Source organism: Morone saxatilis, unplaced genomic scaffold (genome assembly GCF_004916995.1).
Source record: "Morone saxatilis isolate NCDOM2014 unplaced genomic scaffold, NCSU_SB_2.0 Contig6, whole genome shotgun sequence".
Taxonomy (NCBI): domain Eukaryota; kingdom Metazoa; phylum Chordata; class Actinopteri; family Moronidae; genus Morone; species Morone saxatilis.
The window spans coordinates 10,450,850-10,466,280 of NW_023340206.1; the positions used below are offsets into that span (position 1 = coordinate 10,450,850).

The 15,431-nt window shown below is 39.6% G+C and overlaps 3 protein-coding genes across 3 annotated transcripts in view; 1 reads left to right on the forward strand and 2 right to left on the reverse strand.

Moving 5' to 3' along the window:
- The first annotated feature begins 1,764 nt into the window (after nucleotides 1–1,764).
- LOC118340020 (high-affinity choline transporter 1-like) lies at nucleotides 1,765–5,568 on the forward strand. Its single transcript, XM_035677863.1, has 8 exons — nucleotides 1,765–2,079; nucleotides 2,441–2,554; nucleotides 2,687–2,842; nucleotides 2,950–3,098; nucleotides 3,199–3,342; nucleotides 3,814–3,967; nucleotides 4,442–4,656; nucleotides 4,866–5,568. Exons 1-8 carry the CDS (start codon nucleotides 1,896–1,898, stop codon nucleotides 5,394–5,396), a joined length of 1,647 nt encoding a protein of 548 aa, XP_035533756.1. The 5' UTR covers nucleotides 1,765–1,895; the 3' UTR covers nucleotides 5,397–5,568.
- A 1,351-nt stretch (nucleotides 5,569–6,919) lies between these two features.
- Nucleotides 6,920–11,368, reverse strand: LOC118339863 (high affinity choline transporter 1-like). Its single transcript, XM_035677655.1, has 8 exons — nucleotides 11,044–11,368; nucleotides 10,737–10,850; nucleotides 10,213–10,368; nucleotides 9,960–10,108; nucleotides 9,721–9,864; nucleotides 9,229–9,382; nucleotides 8,551–8,765; nucleotides 6,920–7,753 (listed from the first exon to the last, which is right to left on the reverse strand). Exons 1-8 carry the CDS (start codon nucleotides 11,225–11,227, stop codon nucleotides 7,220–7,222), a joined length of 1,650 nt encoding a protein of 549 aa, XP_035533548.1. The 5' UTR covers nucleotides 11,228–11,368; the 3' UTR covers nucleotides 6,920–7,219.
- Nucleotides 11,369–12,146: 778 nt separating this feature from the next.
- Nucleotides 12,147–15,431, reverse strand: part of LOC118339862 (oxysterol-binding protein-related protein 11-like) — a 12,799-nt gene continuing 9,514 nt past the window's right edge. The window contains exon 14 of the transcript XR_004797335.1: nucleotides 12,147–15,168. The gene's annotated coding sequence lies outside the window, so the exon portion shown is untranslated. The remainder of the gene's footprint in view (nucleotides 15,169–15,431) is intronic.

Here is a 15,431-nt window from a genome sequence, read left to right on the forward strand (position 1 = left end):
ACCACTGAGACAGTTACCACTGAGTACACGTCAGTTGTTACTCTTCTTGACCTCTTTGAGCAGAGAACACAAAATGTAACCTTGGATCATCCTTCAGCAGCACCTTATCTCTCATAGTGAGTTGTCCCTCCCCCCTCTAGTGGGAGCAAATCTTATTGGAGAGGATGTGACTTTGGCGCACACTCGGTCCTGTCCAAAATGCGCAATTTACGCACAGCTTCATTTATTATCAGTGTCGTATGGTCCAGAATTATTCCAGAAATCATAAAGCTACAACTAATTATTGACACAGCAAACTATGTTTGTCTTTGTCTTTGTTGTTCGAGAGGCCGTTCGCTTGTCGCGTTGATTTCCTCTGACAATGACAGCAAGAAAACAACAACAACAACTGTTTAAAACGTTCCCTTTCACAACAATGTCTCATTTTGACCTCCTGTAACTCGAGTTTGACCGATTGTTTGTTTATAGTCACCAACTGTACCGACGTTAGTATAGCTGTTGGCATCCTAGCAACAGACACAGCGACCCTGTGTTTGTTTGTTTGTTTGTGTTTATAACTCTTCATCTTATTTTCCTCTCCAGTCTCTCTCCTTCTTCCTCTCGTCCTCCAAACGTCTCCATAAAGCAGGTTCATGTATCCGGAATTACCGCGAACATTTTCAGCCGCCGCGGATGCGTCATCGCGTCAGTTCGCCGACCGAAGCGACGTCGCTCCTGAGCAGCCAGGAAGGGAGAGGAAAACAACAATTATTAGATGTTTTATACGCTATATTTCTATTGTCTATGTCCTGAAAATGTCTGATAAAAATGTGTACCTGATCTCCTGAGGTGAAATACTTTTTTGATTATAATGAGAGGTTGTTGTCACATGTATAATCAGAAAGAAGCATACAAATGAACTGGAGTCATACAAATGCAAGCAAGTGCATCCGTGGGTCAGCTTGGTACTGCGAGTACAATGACAGGTGAGTTTCTACAAGGTAAACAGGTTTTGGTGAACAATACATAATGATTAGATTTTTTAGCTCTGTGGTTTACTTAGATTTACAACATTTAATATTGCATCTATGTGTGTTTATTTCCTGCTGCAGCTACTTGGGTTGGAGGTGCCTTTATCGTTGGTGTTGCAGAGTCTGTGTATGATCCCACTAAAGGTCTGATCCGGGCTCTTGTCCTTCTGCCGGTCTCTATTTCCTTTGTTATTGGTAAGACATTCAGTTGAAACTATACTGGGGATCCAACAGTCCTCTTCCTGGCCATATGCTGAATAAAGCTCTTTCATTTAACACATTTTAGTCTTGGTTTGATTTGCTTGATTGGCAACTATCTTTGCTAGTGTATCTTACCACAAGTTAATATATTTTTCTTCAGTGTACAATAAAATAGAACAGTTACTCATTAGTGGGAACTTTCTGAAGGTGCAACTTAGTTTCCCAAAATATCTGACTGCCCTGACTTGGATGAGGCCAAGGTAACTACTCAGAAGTATCCAATCTGAACAGGAATGTCAAGGACAGTTGTGTATACAAGATATTTCTGTAAATGATGTCAGAATGACACTTGTGAATTTAGTTTGTCTGAATATTCACAGATAAACAGATTTTTACAACAACCTGCAGTGAAAAAAGTGTAAACCCTGATAAGTAGCATAATTCGTTATTGATGCTGGGTTTGAATTTCTATAATCACTCAGTCTTTTTTAATCTTATATCACTTCTTTATATCAGGTGTTGACTGGAAGTGGGAGGTTTAGTGCCAGGCAGCCACATTGACCTTGACATTATTTATGGGCATTTGACACATATTTATCCTCTCATTTCTTGTTTTTATCTCAGTATGTGTTGATAACTTACTTGTGGTTACCTGAGCTTATCATCACTCTAAGATCCTCCACAATGGCTCTCCATATACCGGGTCTGATAATGATGGTCGTCTTCTACTTGCTTGTGTTGGGAATTGGCATCTGGGCGTCTGTAAAATCTAAGAAGATGGAGAAAAACACATTCACTGGACAGATAGAAGTTTCTTTTTTGGCTAACAGGAAAGTCAGCTTGGTAGTGGGAGTCTTCACAATGACGGGTGAGTTTTTTGGTCAGGCAGATACATATTTGAAAATTCAAACAATATCTGTACGTAATCAGATTTTTGTCTCGTATGCTAGGCAGTACTGTATTATTATTATAATAAATATAATAATCAGGTCAATCATATACACAATTGATTATTCAAACAATAATTTCATTTGTACACCGGTTTAGAAAAAGAAAAATTCTGACATGTTTCAATACATTTTGGTTCTACAAATCACTACAGCATGTTGTATTTTTAGCTCTTCTTGGCTTTGAATAAAAGATGTTCTTTGTGTCTACAATTATTATAAACAATTCATAATCTGAAAGATGCATTTATGTAAACATGGTATGTTTATTTCCGGCTCTAGCCACTTGGGTTGGAGGTGCCTTTATCATTGGAGTTGCAGAGACTGTTTATGACCCCACAAAGGGACTCATCTGGGCTCTTCTTCCTCTGCAAATGTCAGTTTCCTTTATTTTTGGTAAGACCCTCTCAAAAAATCGTATTCAAAGCATATGAAGAACAAGATAAACGCACAAGACATAATATTCTGCTACCGAACCCTGAAAACTGAAGTATAAAATAACTACTATATTTGTTCTGTCTTTTAAAGGCGGGCTGTTCTTTGCGAAGCCAATGCGGGACCAAAACTACATCACTATGATGGATCCATTTCAGAGAAAGTATGGAAAAACACTGACTGGGCTTCTTGCCATTGTTCCATTCATAAGTGAAATGATGTGGGTTCCTGTCACACTGATTTCATTGGGTAATACATAAACGTTGAACACATTCTTCTCCAGAGGTGTTAAACAAATAATAAACTTCATCCATATAGCACCTCATGTGTTTTTTGTGTGTGTGCGCTTCCAACAGGGGTTACCATTAGCATCTTCTCCGATCTGCCCTTAAGTCTTTGCATCTGGATCTCTGCTGCAGTGGCCATCATCTACACTGTGCTTGGAGGTCTCAGTTCAGTTGCTTTCACTGATGTCATCCAGCTATCGTTAGTGTTTTGTAGCTTGGTAAGCTTAAAAAAATACAGGCAGGGCAGCTTTTCCAACACACTAAATGTATGATACTCTTCCTGGATTGTTCTTACTGTATCATTTTCTCTGTTTATAGTGGCTGTGTGCCCCCTTTGTTCTAGCAAGTGATGTTTATACGGACATCACTCAAACAGCGTTCAACCACACACATCAGGCTCCCTGGCTTGGCCGCCTTAAGTCTGATGAAGTGTGGAGATGGATTGATAATTTCCTATCAATGGTAAGATCAAGTAGTAAAATGCTAGAAAATACTGAGTTTTTCTTCTTTGTCCTCACGTTCTTTTTCCTGCATGGAACTCTGCCTTAAAAAAGTTTACTTAAAGTTCCCCCTCCACTCAAAAATGTCTTTTGCTTATTGTTGCTTCACTTGGATGTTAGAGCTTCACTGTGCAGCCATAAGCCCATCATATGTAAGATAAATTCACAGATGTAAGACTACAAGTTTGAAAATGAAATAATCTGTGGATGTGGAGATAGAAAGAAGTGAATTTAAAAGCTTCTGTGAGGGCAGATCTAGAGAAATATTCATGGGGTGGCCAGATGGTGGCATGGAGGATGTCCAAATACATGTCTTTTTTCATCATCTATCATTTAGTGTAAAATGTTGCTATAACAGATCATTAAATTAATTAATTTTTTTTAAACGTTATTTACCATTATACCATTTTATGGTTTACTATTGTTTTCCCAGAGTGCTGGGAATTTGGCATTTCAAGATTTTCATCAAAGGACTCTCTCCTCCAGCTCCACATCTACAGCCAGAATGATCTGTTTTATAGCAGCTGGTGTTGTCATTGTTCTTGGAATTCCACCCGTGCTGATTGGTGCCGTTGCAGCCTCAACAGGTATACCTGACATACTGGGCAGCAGAAGGGTGTAGTTTATATTTTTGACAAATATGACTACTACTAGCAAACTACAGATCGATACTGACAATATGACAACAAGCATTTTTTTGCTCAATACATGAGCTTATTGGGGACGCTAATGTAATGTGTTTTATTTTCTCTATTTAGCACATATGCCTGCACACATAAAGAATTTCACAGACTTGCCATCCTCAGTTTTAGTTTTAGTACTTTTTTTTAGGTAAAGCTGAGAGCTAGTCCAATCTAGTTGTCGATTTGGAAGGAAATCAGATTTTTAAAATTAATATTTTCAGATGTAGGTTTCTTTTTAAAATGTTAAATGTTACGGTGTACTAACAAGATGGCTAACAGTTTAATCACTTTATTTAAACACTAAATCACACTAAACTAAAAACTATTTCAATAGCATCTTAGCCGAATAGCATCCAGCAGCTTCCACTTATGTTTCAGATTGGAATATGACCTCCTATGGGTCGCCCTCTCCGTATGAGCGAGGAGAGACGGCCATGGTGTTGCCCATCATCCTTCTGCATCTTACCCCGACTGCTATTTTCGTTGTTGGCATGGGAGCTATCGCTGGTGCTGCGATGTCATCTACTGACTCCTGCCTGTTAGCAGCAACTGCCATCTTCACCACCACCATCTACAAGCCCATTAGACAGCAGGTACAAGGAAAAGGTGGTTAGAAAACAGCTAAGTCAGCGGTTATCCAGAACAGTGACCTCTTTAGTGTGTGAACAGTTATCCTAACACTGCAAAGCATTCTGTTTATATTTGCCCTCAGTACTGTGAATACTTGCCAATTAGACGTTCATTTGCTTGCTTGTATGATCATTCCGACATTTTAACTTAAATATTATTTGCTTTTCTCTAGGCCTCAGATAGAGAGCTGCACTGGGTGATTTGCTTCTCCATAGTGGCTGTAGGGATTGTGGGAACTTCTCTCACCTACCTGGACAACAGCATCTTAGCATTCTGGATCCTGAGCTCAGACTTGACTTACACCATAATGCTCCCTCAACTGATCTGCATCCTCTTCATCCAAGTTTCTAATGGCTATGGTGCTGTTATAGGTTATATTGTTGCTTTTGTGATGAGAGTTCTGTGCGGAGAGCCGGTCTTCCACCTTCCTGTCATTCTGCATTTCCCAGGTTGCACTTTAGAGGATGGTGTTTACATTCAGCGCTGGCCTTTCAAGACCATCTGCATGCTGTCTGCTCTGGTTTCCATTCTAATGTTTTCATATGTGTCTTCATTCCTATTCAACAAGGGGATCCTTCCTGAGAGGTGGGACGTGTTCAAGGTGAAATTACAAGGGGCGCCAATACCAGCAGATGGCGCCAGAGAGGGTGAAAAGGCTGATGTTCAAAATGAAAATGAGCCAGTGCATGACACAGGTTGCTAATTCACTTTCTATTGACTGTATGAGTTATTTTATTTTTGTTGCTGCCAATGAAAAAGAAAACGTTTTTTTTTTAAAACTACATTTCTATTTCTGCTGCTCACTTCTGCTTCCACAAATGTGATTGTTAATGAAGCAGGTGATGGATGCATGTTTTGATTAACATTGATATTGTGTCTTATTTGTGAATTATTATTATTGTTTTATTATGTGTTATTTTGTTATGTAAAATAAAATTATACATTAATTATATAACCCTAATATAGAACTAAAATCTAGTTGTAGTGGTCTTTTTTCTTCTTACATATTTCACAACTTTAGATTCTCCATAAGAAATGAAATACTCTAACTTGAGAGCTATTTACAGTTTTTACCACAAGACACAAAAAACTGTAAGCACAAATATTCTGATTCTGAACCATGAAAACTACAGTATAACATCATACACTAAGCCAATAATGGACAAGAACTACATTACTATAATGGATTAATTTCAGAGAAAGTATGGGAAAACACTGGCTGAGCTTTTTCCCATTGTTCCACTCATGAGTACCAAAAACCACGTGCAAGTTGTCAAGACATGCCAAGCAAAATATAAGGAATGAGCATACAAACAAATGCCCAATAGAACAGAGCAATGCAATGTGATGTGAAACACAATCTAACAGCTGCAGTCAAGGTCACTGCTGCTGTCTTGCACTAAACCTCCCAGTCAAGAGATAAAGAAGTGTTATAAGATTTAAAACAAAAAAGAAGAAATGGGATCAGAGCAAGCCAAACCTAACTACAGTCCAACATCAAGATTAAGAATTAATTTTTGACCATAGGTTGTTATGAAAATATGTTATGGAGAATATGCAGACAAACTAGAGACACAAGGGTTATACTGACATGTTTTTATATTACTTACCGGTACTTTCTAGAATACTGTCCTTGACATATTTCTGTTCAGATAGGATCCTTCCTATCGTAGTCGTTGTCTTTATGCAAGTCAGAGTAGACTCAGATGTTTTCTGCCCTCTGGATTGCATCTGAGTAACTAAGTTGCTACTTTTCCTGCACTGAGAAAGCACATTACGCTTTGATTTGAAAACTGACACCTTAAGAACAGGAGGGAGGGGAGGGGTCGTCAGTCATCAATCACAACACCTGAGGTTAAAGGGCACAACACACACACACACACACACACACACACATTCAGACTTCTAAGGATGCAATACACTTAACAAAGGCATATAAATATGTTTAATTTGAAATAGTTTTTACATGCTGAGCAGCAGAGAAGGTAGATGAGAAGAGAGCATGTCTCTGGCTTAAGTAGTATTGATGACAGGTCTGGTGTCCAAAGGGAATCTTGACCAATGAAAGGCCGGTGTTTGGGCGTTTATGGCTTTTAAACCACACCTTGGCCGCATTCTTGACCCCCCCCTAGAGGGGTCTGCTATCTGGCGGGCATGTTTTATGACTTTCAATCACCACAAACAGGCTTTTAGACTTACAAGGCCTCAGGAGAGTTCTTTGTTTGTGAGCACATGGACAGATTCCAACATGTTCCTTTGTGTTTCAGTTAAACACTTCAAATGAGCAAGTTCATATTTAAAGGTATCCTTGAATCCCAACACAGTAAAACAAAAAACCATGGTTATGCTGAGCTACACCAAGAGACATAGCACTGGAGTTTAAACTTAAACATACCCAAACAAAACGCAGAAAGCAGAATCACTACTGGGGTTGTAGTAGCATTAAGCACTATAAATGATGTATAGCAATTATTTTACCCAAACTTTAATGAAACAATTGTACCGACAAAGACATATTAAAAAAATTTAGCATTTTGTATCCAGCATTGGTTCAGAGGCCAATTTATCATTTTCCTCAGTCCTATCACTCTCACCCTCTCTGGCGCCATCTGCTGGTGTTTTCACCTTCACCTTGAACACGTCCCACCTCTCAGGAAGAATCCCCTTGTTAAACAGAAGTGAGGCCACGTATGAAAACATCAGAATGGAGACAAGAGCAGACAGCATGCAGATGGTCTTGAAAGGCCAGCGCTGAACGTAAACACCCTCCTCTAAGGTGCAACCTGGGAAACGCAGGATCACGGGGAGTCCAAGCATTGGCTCTCCACACAACAGTCTCAACACCACTGCAACAAGGTAGCCTGTGATCGCCCCGTAACCGTTGGAAACCTCAGTGAAGAGAACGCAGATCAGCTGGGGAAACATGATGGTGTAAGTGAGGTCTGAGCCCAGGATCCAGAACACCAAGATGCCGCCTTCCAGGTTGGTGAGAGAAGTTCCAACAAGTCCTGCAACCACTATAGAGACACGGATCACCCACTGCAGCTCTTTATCTGATGCCTAAAAAGCAGAGAACATAATACTTGAGTGACTAGATGGAAGGAAATTACGTGTACATCTCATGACATATACTGACTCAACCTGCCACCCCGCCACCCCTTCCCTCTGACCCCCCACCTGCACTTAGGATCTGTGACAGAAGATCAGGAAGGCAACATGGGACAGCTTGTTACTTGCAGTTACTTCCGTACCGGCACCTTTGCTAAGCATGGCCATGCCCACTATTGAGGTCACCGGTATTTTGTCCAAGGAGTATACAATAAAATTTGGGGATAAAACTTTCAAAAAATAACTACATTGATGCTTTGATGCATGCTCCAAAACCCTCCTAGCAGGTTCAGTTTTTGGATCTGGGTATTTCTAAAATCCTGTGTACAGCAGGACAGTGAAGTACACCTAAACAACTCTGTGTAAACATGTAGATGGCTTAATGCTAAGAAAACAGCACAGGAAATGTAATTGTTAAAATAGATAAAAAAGGGGCAAAAGAATTAGGGTTAGGGTTAGGTTGTATATAGGGTTAGGTTTGAGCAGAAGTAGGGTACTGGCACCTATTTTGATCCAATTCACGCATTAGTAAGTAAAATCAACTTAGCTCAACCGGTGATGGCAAATGCTCATCACAAACTAGAATCTAATCCATTCATTCTCATTCACATAGACACTTTGACATGCATTGGGAGGAGCCAGGGTTAAAATCTCCAAACTTCTGATTTGCTGATCTGCTCTACCTCCTGAGCCACAGCCACCCACCTGTGTATGCACTACACTACTGGCTCCTGTTCTTTGTACTGTACCTGACTCCTGATGGTCTGGTAGATGTTGGTGGTGAAGATGGTGGTTGCAGACAAAAGGTAAGAGTCAGCAGATGACATCACTGCAGCAGCAACAGCTCCGATGCCAAAAGCAAAAATGTAGGTGGGGGTAAATTGCTGAAGGATGATGGGCAACACCATAGCCCCCTCCCCTCGCTCATATGGAGAGGGAGAACCATATGAGGTGGAGTTCCAGTCTGAAACAAAAGATAAATGGATGGTTTCTAACACTGAACCATCTGGGAAGTTGTCCTTCGAAAAAATACATGGCAGGTGATTGGATGAACCATTTATCTATGACCTACTATCACCTATCATATCTATTATCTATTGTCTATCATGTGTAAACTTCAATCAGTCAGACCTTCCTATTGTTTTTTCTTTTAACCAAAGAGGGAAAACATTTTTTCCATCGAGAAAAGCCTTCAATGCCATTCTGTGAATTTCTTTCAGTAACAAAATACTCTGGGTTATAAATATGCTGCCACCATCCTGACAACATTTGACTTAACACAACCATGACAGATTCCCAGCAGTTTTTGCAGTGCTGGATGCAATAAAGAGACTTGATTCATTACACCAGGCTGTAATTCTTCAGAGAACTAGCAACTCAGTCTTTTTGGAATAATTTCTCCTACATTGGTTAACAGTCAAGATTACCTGTTGATGCTGCAACAGCACCGATCAGCATAGATGGGATTCCAGCAATGATGACGACTCCTGCGGCTACGAAACAGATGATTCTGGCTGTGGATGTGGAGCTAGAGGACAGGGTCCTTTGATGGAAATCCTGAACTGCCATGTTGCCCACGCTCTAGAAAATGAAAATGTGAGACAAACCAAACCACACTCTATCCCTGTGTTATCAATTTAAATGTTATATTTTAGGAATGTTGCTTACACTTAGAGAAATTATGAAAGATTTACATTTGCTGAATTAAACTGGCTTTACAATGCAGTGAAGGATGAGACAGGCTGTCCCTCATCATTTCAATATAGACTCATATTATATGGACAATATGGGTTTATAACCTGCCAGCACTTGTGTGTGGACGCTACATACGTTCATCAGTGTCATCACATTCCCAAAAATGAGCTGGGGTTAAAAAAAACACACTTAACACAGATAAACTGTGCTCCTATTCATCTTACCATCACAAGAAAATTATCAATCCATCTCCCGATTTTATCAGACTCAAGCTGGCCAAGCCAGGGGGCCTGATGTGTGTGGTTGAGTGCTGTTTTAGTGATGTCAGTATAGATGTCACTTGTCAGAACAAAAGGGACACACAGCCACTGTCAAAAGAGAAAAACACACAGTAAAATCTCAATAAAGAAGGGATACATCTGAAACCCATCATTTTTTAAACGTTCCTTTGCGTAAAGCTCACCAAGCTAAGGAGCACCAGTGATATCTGGATGACATCAGTGTAAGCAACTGAATAGAGACCTCCAAGAACAGTGTAGATGATTGCCACCACAGCAGAGATCCAGACGCAAACACTGAAGGGCAGATCCAAGATGACAGTCATGGTTGCTCCTTTAGCATCAAACATAAACAAACAGTATAAAATATAAAGGAAAAAATGGACGAAAGGGTCAGAAAGTGAATGTGTTGATTTGAGTGTGCTTACACGCGAGTACCTAAGGAAATCAGTAATCCAGGAATCCAGACTACTTCAGTTGTGACTGGAACAATGGCAAGAACCGCAGTCAGTGCTTTTCCATACTTTCTCTGAAATGGATCCATCATACTGATGTAATTGTTCTCCCTCATTGGTTTTGCGAAGAACAGCCCGCCTTTAAATGGATGAAAAAGAGAGAAAAGTAATATAACAGTCTGTATTAATGGTACAGCCCTGGACATTTCTTTCCACGTGTTATTTAACTATTACATATACTATACTATACTAACATAAATATCTATTATGTAACCAGTCCATTACCAGCTACCAGACAGGCACACAGTTATTTTCTCATCTTTTTGATAATAATAGTCAATTGCCTGTCTTGATCTGATATTGTGAATTTTAAGAACATCATATTTTATAGTTGCAGTAAACAGATGACACCGCTGGGGACACACCTTTTAAAAGAGCCAAATTCTAATTAATTGTAGTCAGACTCTTAAAACTACAGAGAGATTTATATGGAAGAGTGGCACTTACCAATAATAAAGGAAATTGACATTTGCAGAGGAATAAGAGCCCAGATTAGACCCTTGGTGGGGTCATAAACTGATTCTGCAACACCAATGATAAAGCCACCTCCAACCCAAGTGGCTGCAGTAGAAAAGAATACACATAAGGGTTGTATCATTAAGGTGGTGTGAGAACGACATATTTATTGAAAGGATTCCGATTTTACAAATGTTCCAACAACTTTTAAGAATGCATACAAACGCTTCTATTTGCATTACATAACACTTAATGAGGATACTAATTGTCTATTTGTTATAAGGAAACTAAAACTTACCCGTCATTGTGAAGACTCCCACTATCAAGCTCACACTCCGGTTAGCCAAAAAAGATATCTCAACCTGTCCATTGTGTGTGTTTTTCTCCATTTTCTTGGATTTTACAGACGCCCAGATACCAATTCCCAACACAAGCAAGTAGAAAGCTATCATCATTATTAGACCTGGTACATTGAGAGCCATTCTAAATTAAAACCAGTGAAGGTGAGACCTTACTCCTTTGGCTAGTTTTTTAAAATGTGCCAGAAGACCCCAGTTCACAAGTAGTTCCTATGCTTACATCCAGATAAACTGGTTTTCAGTAATTACCCACAGATGGGAAGGTGGCCCTGAGGGAGACCTTGCAGGCGTTGTTTAATGCCAGATTCCAGTACTTCTGAGAGCACCTCTACAATAAAACAAACTCACTACTATTCCAAAGACATGGTGTGTGACAGGGACAGAAAGACTCCCACATATGCTGGCTGCACATCCAACTGTAAAAAAAAACCCAGACAAATGGCATTCTGAAACAGCCACCAGATACTTAAAAGGAGACTTTACAGATCCAACAAGCCAGGAGTAAAAAATGCTCACCTCTTAACATGCCTCACCCATCTGTTCCCTCTACCAAAACAAAACATGGCAAGACATAACACAATGTGGCAGAAAAATTTAACCCTGAGAACAAAGAAAAAACGACCACTTTACTCCTGCTCTTGAATCTTTACACAGGCTTCCAGTTTAAGATTACATAAGCTACTTTGCTTTGCATAAAAGTATGATTTTTTTACTATTGCATGCTGTATCAATGGATGGTAATTTTATTATCAGACTGATTCATATTCAAGCTCTCTGTTATTATCCTTTTATTGCAGAACCCTTTCTCTCACTTTCTCCTAATTCTTCTGTGGGCCTTTGTTGAAAAACTGGACAGTGCACTTTCCATCTAGTTAGTCCCATTCTTTTTGTAGCACTGAAGTTTAGTAGCCTTGTGTTGGTGCATGTTTCAGCAATTACAGCCTCAGATTCAAATGATTGTATTCTTTCTTATGTCAAAAAGTAGAGGGAGCAGTAAGAAGAGGGGTCCACTTCATAGAGAACAAAACTTGTAACACAGCAACACAACTGATACGCAATTTATTTGATTAATATCACACGTCCGTTTTTCTACAACATCAGGTTTCCTTCAATGTCAGTGCATTTCATTGGTCAGCAAGACAACCAGTAGAATCCAAAACCAAGAAAATGTCAAAACCTAGAATACAAGTGCTTAGTGGATTTCTCTCAACATCAAGCACTCATTCTCAAAAAGAAAACACACACACACACACACACAAATAAAAGATACGCCATTGCATCGGTAAATAACTGATGAGAATGCTGTGCTGCTTCGTTGGAAGACACACACAGAAAGAGTTTGCATAAGGCACCAAGACGTGGAGGGAGTAGCTTATAAATCGTGGATTTCCTCTTTCTGTAGAGAACAGGCTCCGTGTCCAACTTGATACTTGGATTTTGAGAATGTGAGGCTAAAGTTTAGTTGAGGGGGGGAAGCAAAATGTTTGTGCATCACAGCATAGCACATTTAAATGACATCCAAAAGAAAAAACAAGAAAGCAAACAGCAACAGAGCAAGAAATGTTACAGTCTTCACAAATAGCGGCTCTAAAAATCAGAGCCATTAAAGCTGGAGATGGGGGATAAACACGCATTCAAAGTGAATATTTATTTGAATTACAAAACAAGCAAGTTTGGTTAAAAGCTTTTACGACAGACATTTGTAAATTTAACGTAATGCAGACACAGGAATAGTATACTTGCTGAAATCAATGTGAACAGAGAGACTTTGCCATCATGCATGTAGGAATTTTACCATCCACTGCAAAACCACAGAACTAAAAGAGAAAGACATGAATGGTGGCGTAGCAAACTTTAGAGGCATTCACATGTGACTCAAATCATTTGATCATTTCAAATTTGGTCTACGACATGCCATTCAAGCAGTGTCACTTAGTCAAACTGCATGACTTCATATCATTAAGTATATTTACATGCACACCACTTACCCAATCAGGGCAATACAATCATTATTAAAATTACAGTGTGAACTCATAAAGTCATAATCAAAGCGAGCCTTGCCAGGTTAAAGGGCCATTCCACCAATTTTACACATGGGAGGAGGAGGTTCATCAGATGTCATAATGATGTCATTGTGGTTATGTCCTCTTAAACTGGGAGACTGGTTATATTGTTGCTTTGGCGCCTATAATGTAAATTAAGTTTCGGATTGTGATGTAAATTTGATAGAAAACTGGAGAACAGAAACCCTACCCCATGTGAAAACCCCCTTTAAAAGAAAGCCAGGCCTAGTGACGAGAGATTACTGTACATTTCCAATTATTTATTTCAATCGTTTTTACTGCTCAAGACGTTCCAAACGGTTTTGAAACGGGCAGGTCTAATGAAAACCGTTCCACAAATGCCTTGCATTATGGCAATTGTAAGCTCCCATTTTATCCCATAATAAGAATTGAAAGTAATAATATCGCTCTGAAAGTAATAATATCGCTCTGGCATTTCTTTTTTCCTTTTTAAACTGTCTCTCTCAAAAGTCCCCCCCAAGTTTATGATTATGACCAAATTGCTGTGGTACCCCCTTTAAAAAGGTCCAAGCCTGTAGGAGAAATTACCGTGGCCGTGTTTGGTTTAGCTGTCCAGGGCTATGTAGAAACACTGTGGTTCAACATGCCCTCCTTGGAAGGCGACCAACAATGTCTGTAGATATAAACATCTCATTCTAATGTAACAAAACCACGACGATGCTCATCTTTGGTGATTACGCACAAATTAAAACATAGTTATGCTTATTATATCCCATTTCTGCCAAAAGATCCCCTAAATGTTACACATTTGACCTTTATAAGTCAACATCTTGAAAATCACGCTTCACGTTCGTGCTTAGATGAGAAGATTGATAGTGCTGTCACCTTAATACGTAGCTACAGCCAGAAAGCATTTAGTTTAGCTAGTTGCTGTAGGAATTCATTGAAGAAAAAGTCCCCTGTAAAAAAAACATGTTACAATGAATTAAATGAGACATGATTCTGCTAGGCTAGCCATTCCCCCAAATTCTGAAAGAGAAATTCATTCATCTGTACCATTGTCAATGTTATTATCAAAGTATTGCCCTAAGATGATTACGTACTCCTAGAGATCCGAATATTGTGTGCAAGTAAATGTACTCAGTGACAGTGGAAAGGCTTCTGTGTTTGTATGGTCAGCTGTTTTGGGGGTTTAAAGGCCCCTAAAGGCCCTGACGTATTTTCTGTAACAACCTCTTACTGTGATTCCTACACGAAAATAACAAATTCTGCCCAAGTTAGAACAGTTTTGGATTTTTCTCTTTTCTTTATGCTTTAAGCTGTGACGTAACTTGTGACATTCTTTAGTGCACCCATCAGGATTAAGTAACATCTGATCAATAAAAGCTGATGAAACAACACACAGACAATCCCAACAAAGCATATCAGCTGACATTTTGACTGTGCCTAAAATGTTGCTTATTTAGGCCTAAAATGTAAAAAGTTATAGAGAAATGAAGATCATGAACAGCAACTTTACATTCCAGTATACTGAATTCAATTTACAACAGTTTCACAGCATTACAATTATCAGGCAGTATTTCAATTATTTTGAGTTCAATTATGTTGAATATTGTATTTTAGGATAGGAGAAACTCCTCAAAAGTCACTTGACCCGATACCACAGCTAAAAAAAGAAAAAGAAAAAAAGAACCATATCCAGGTTGATCTGCAGAACCCAAACTTAGAGCGTCATTCCTCAGACTACCTTAAGGCTGTGTAAATAGAGTACCATTACCTGTACAAGAATGTTTTCATTGACATTGGATTACAAAAAAAACAACCCAAAACTGATCAGCAGTACAAAAGCTTGTACTCTGAGGCTTCGTGAACATCGTGAGTGAGATTCGAGAACACCTTTAGTCATGCTGTCTCTCTCTGTCCGTCTCCCCATGTTGCATTCAGCTGTAACTCAGTGCAGGTCATGCTCTCACTTCATAACCATCAACCACATGTGCGTGCTCACAACGACACACACACACACACAGTCACTCTCTCTCTGATACGGTCTGTTTCCTCCGGCAGCTCCAGGATCTGCAGTCTGTATCAGAGAAGCTTCAGGAGGAGAACCAGACTCTCCGACAGCTGAGCTCAGATCAGAGCAGACAGACGGAGGTAAACCACCATCCACACCAGACTCCATTCAGAAAAACAGCGTTTTAGACTCTTTACTCTCCGTCTGTGTGTGTGTGTGTGTGTGTCTCTGTGTGTGTGTGTCTGTGTGTGTGTGTGTGTGTGTGTGTGTCTCTGTGTGTGTGTGTGTG

Coding starts and splice junctions, on each gene's coding strand:
- LOC118340020 (XM_035677863.1), top strand. CDS start 1,896: ATGGCTCTCCATATACCGGGTCTGATAATGATGGTCGTCTTCTACTTG. Junction 2,080..2,440: donor GGGAGTCTTCACAATGACGG/GTGAGTTTTTTG, acceptor TTCCGGCTCTAG/CCACTTGGGTTGGAGGTGCC. Junction 3,343..3,813: donor TTGATAATTTCCTATCAATG/GTAAGATCAAGT, acceptor TTGTTTTCCCAG/AGTGCTGGGAATTTGGCATT.
- LOC118339863 (XM_035677655.1), bottom strand. CDS start 11,227: ATGGCTCTCAATGTACCAGGTCTAATAATGATGATAGCTTTCTACTTG. Junction 10,369..10,736: donor GTCAATTTCCTTTATTATTG/GTAAGTGCCACT, acceptor ATCCATTTAAAG/GCGGGCTGTTCTTCGCAAAA. Junction 7,754..8,550: donor ACCAGACCATCAGGAGTCAG/GTACAGTACAAA, acceptor TCTGCTTTTTAG/GCATCAGATAAAGAGCTGCA.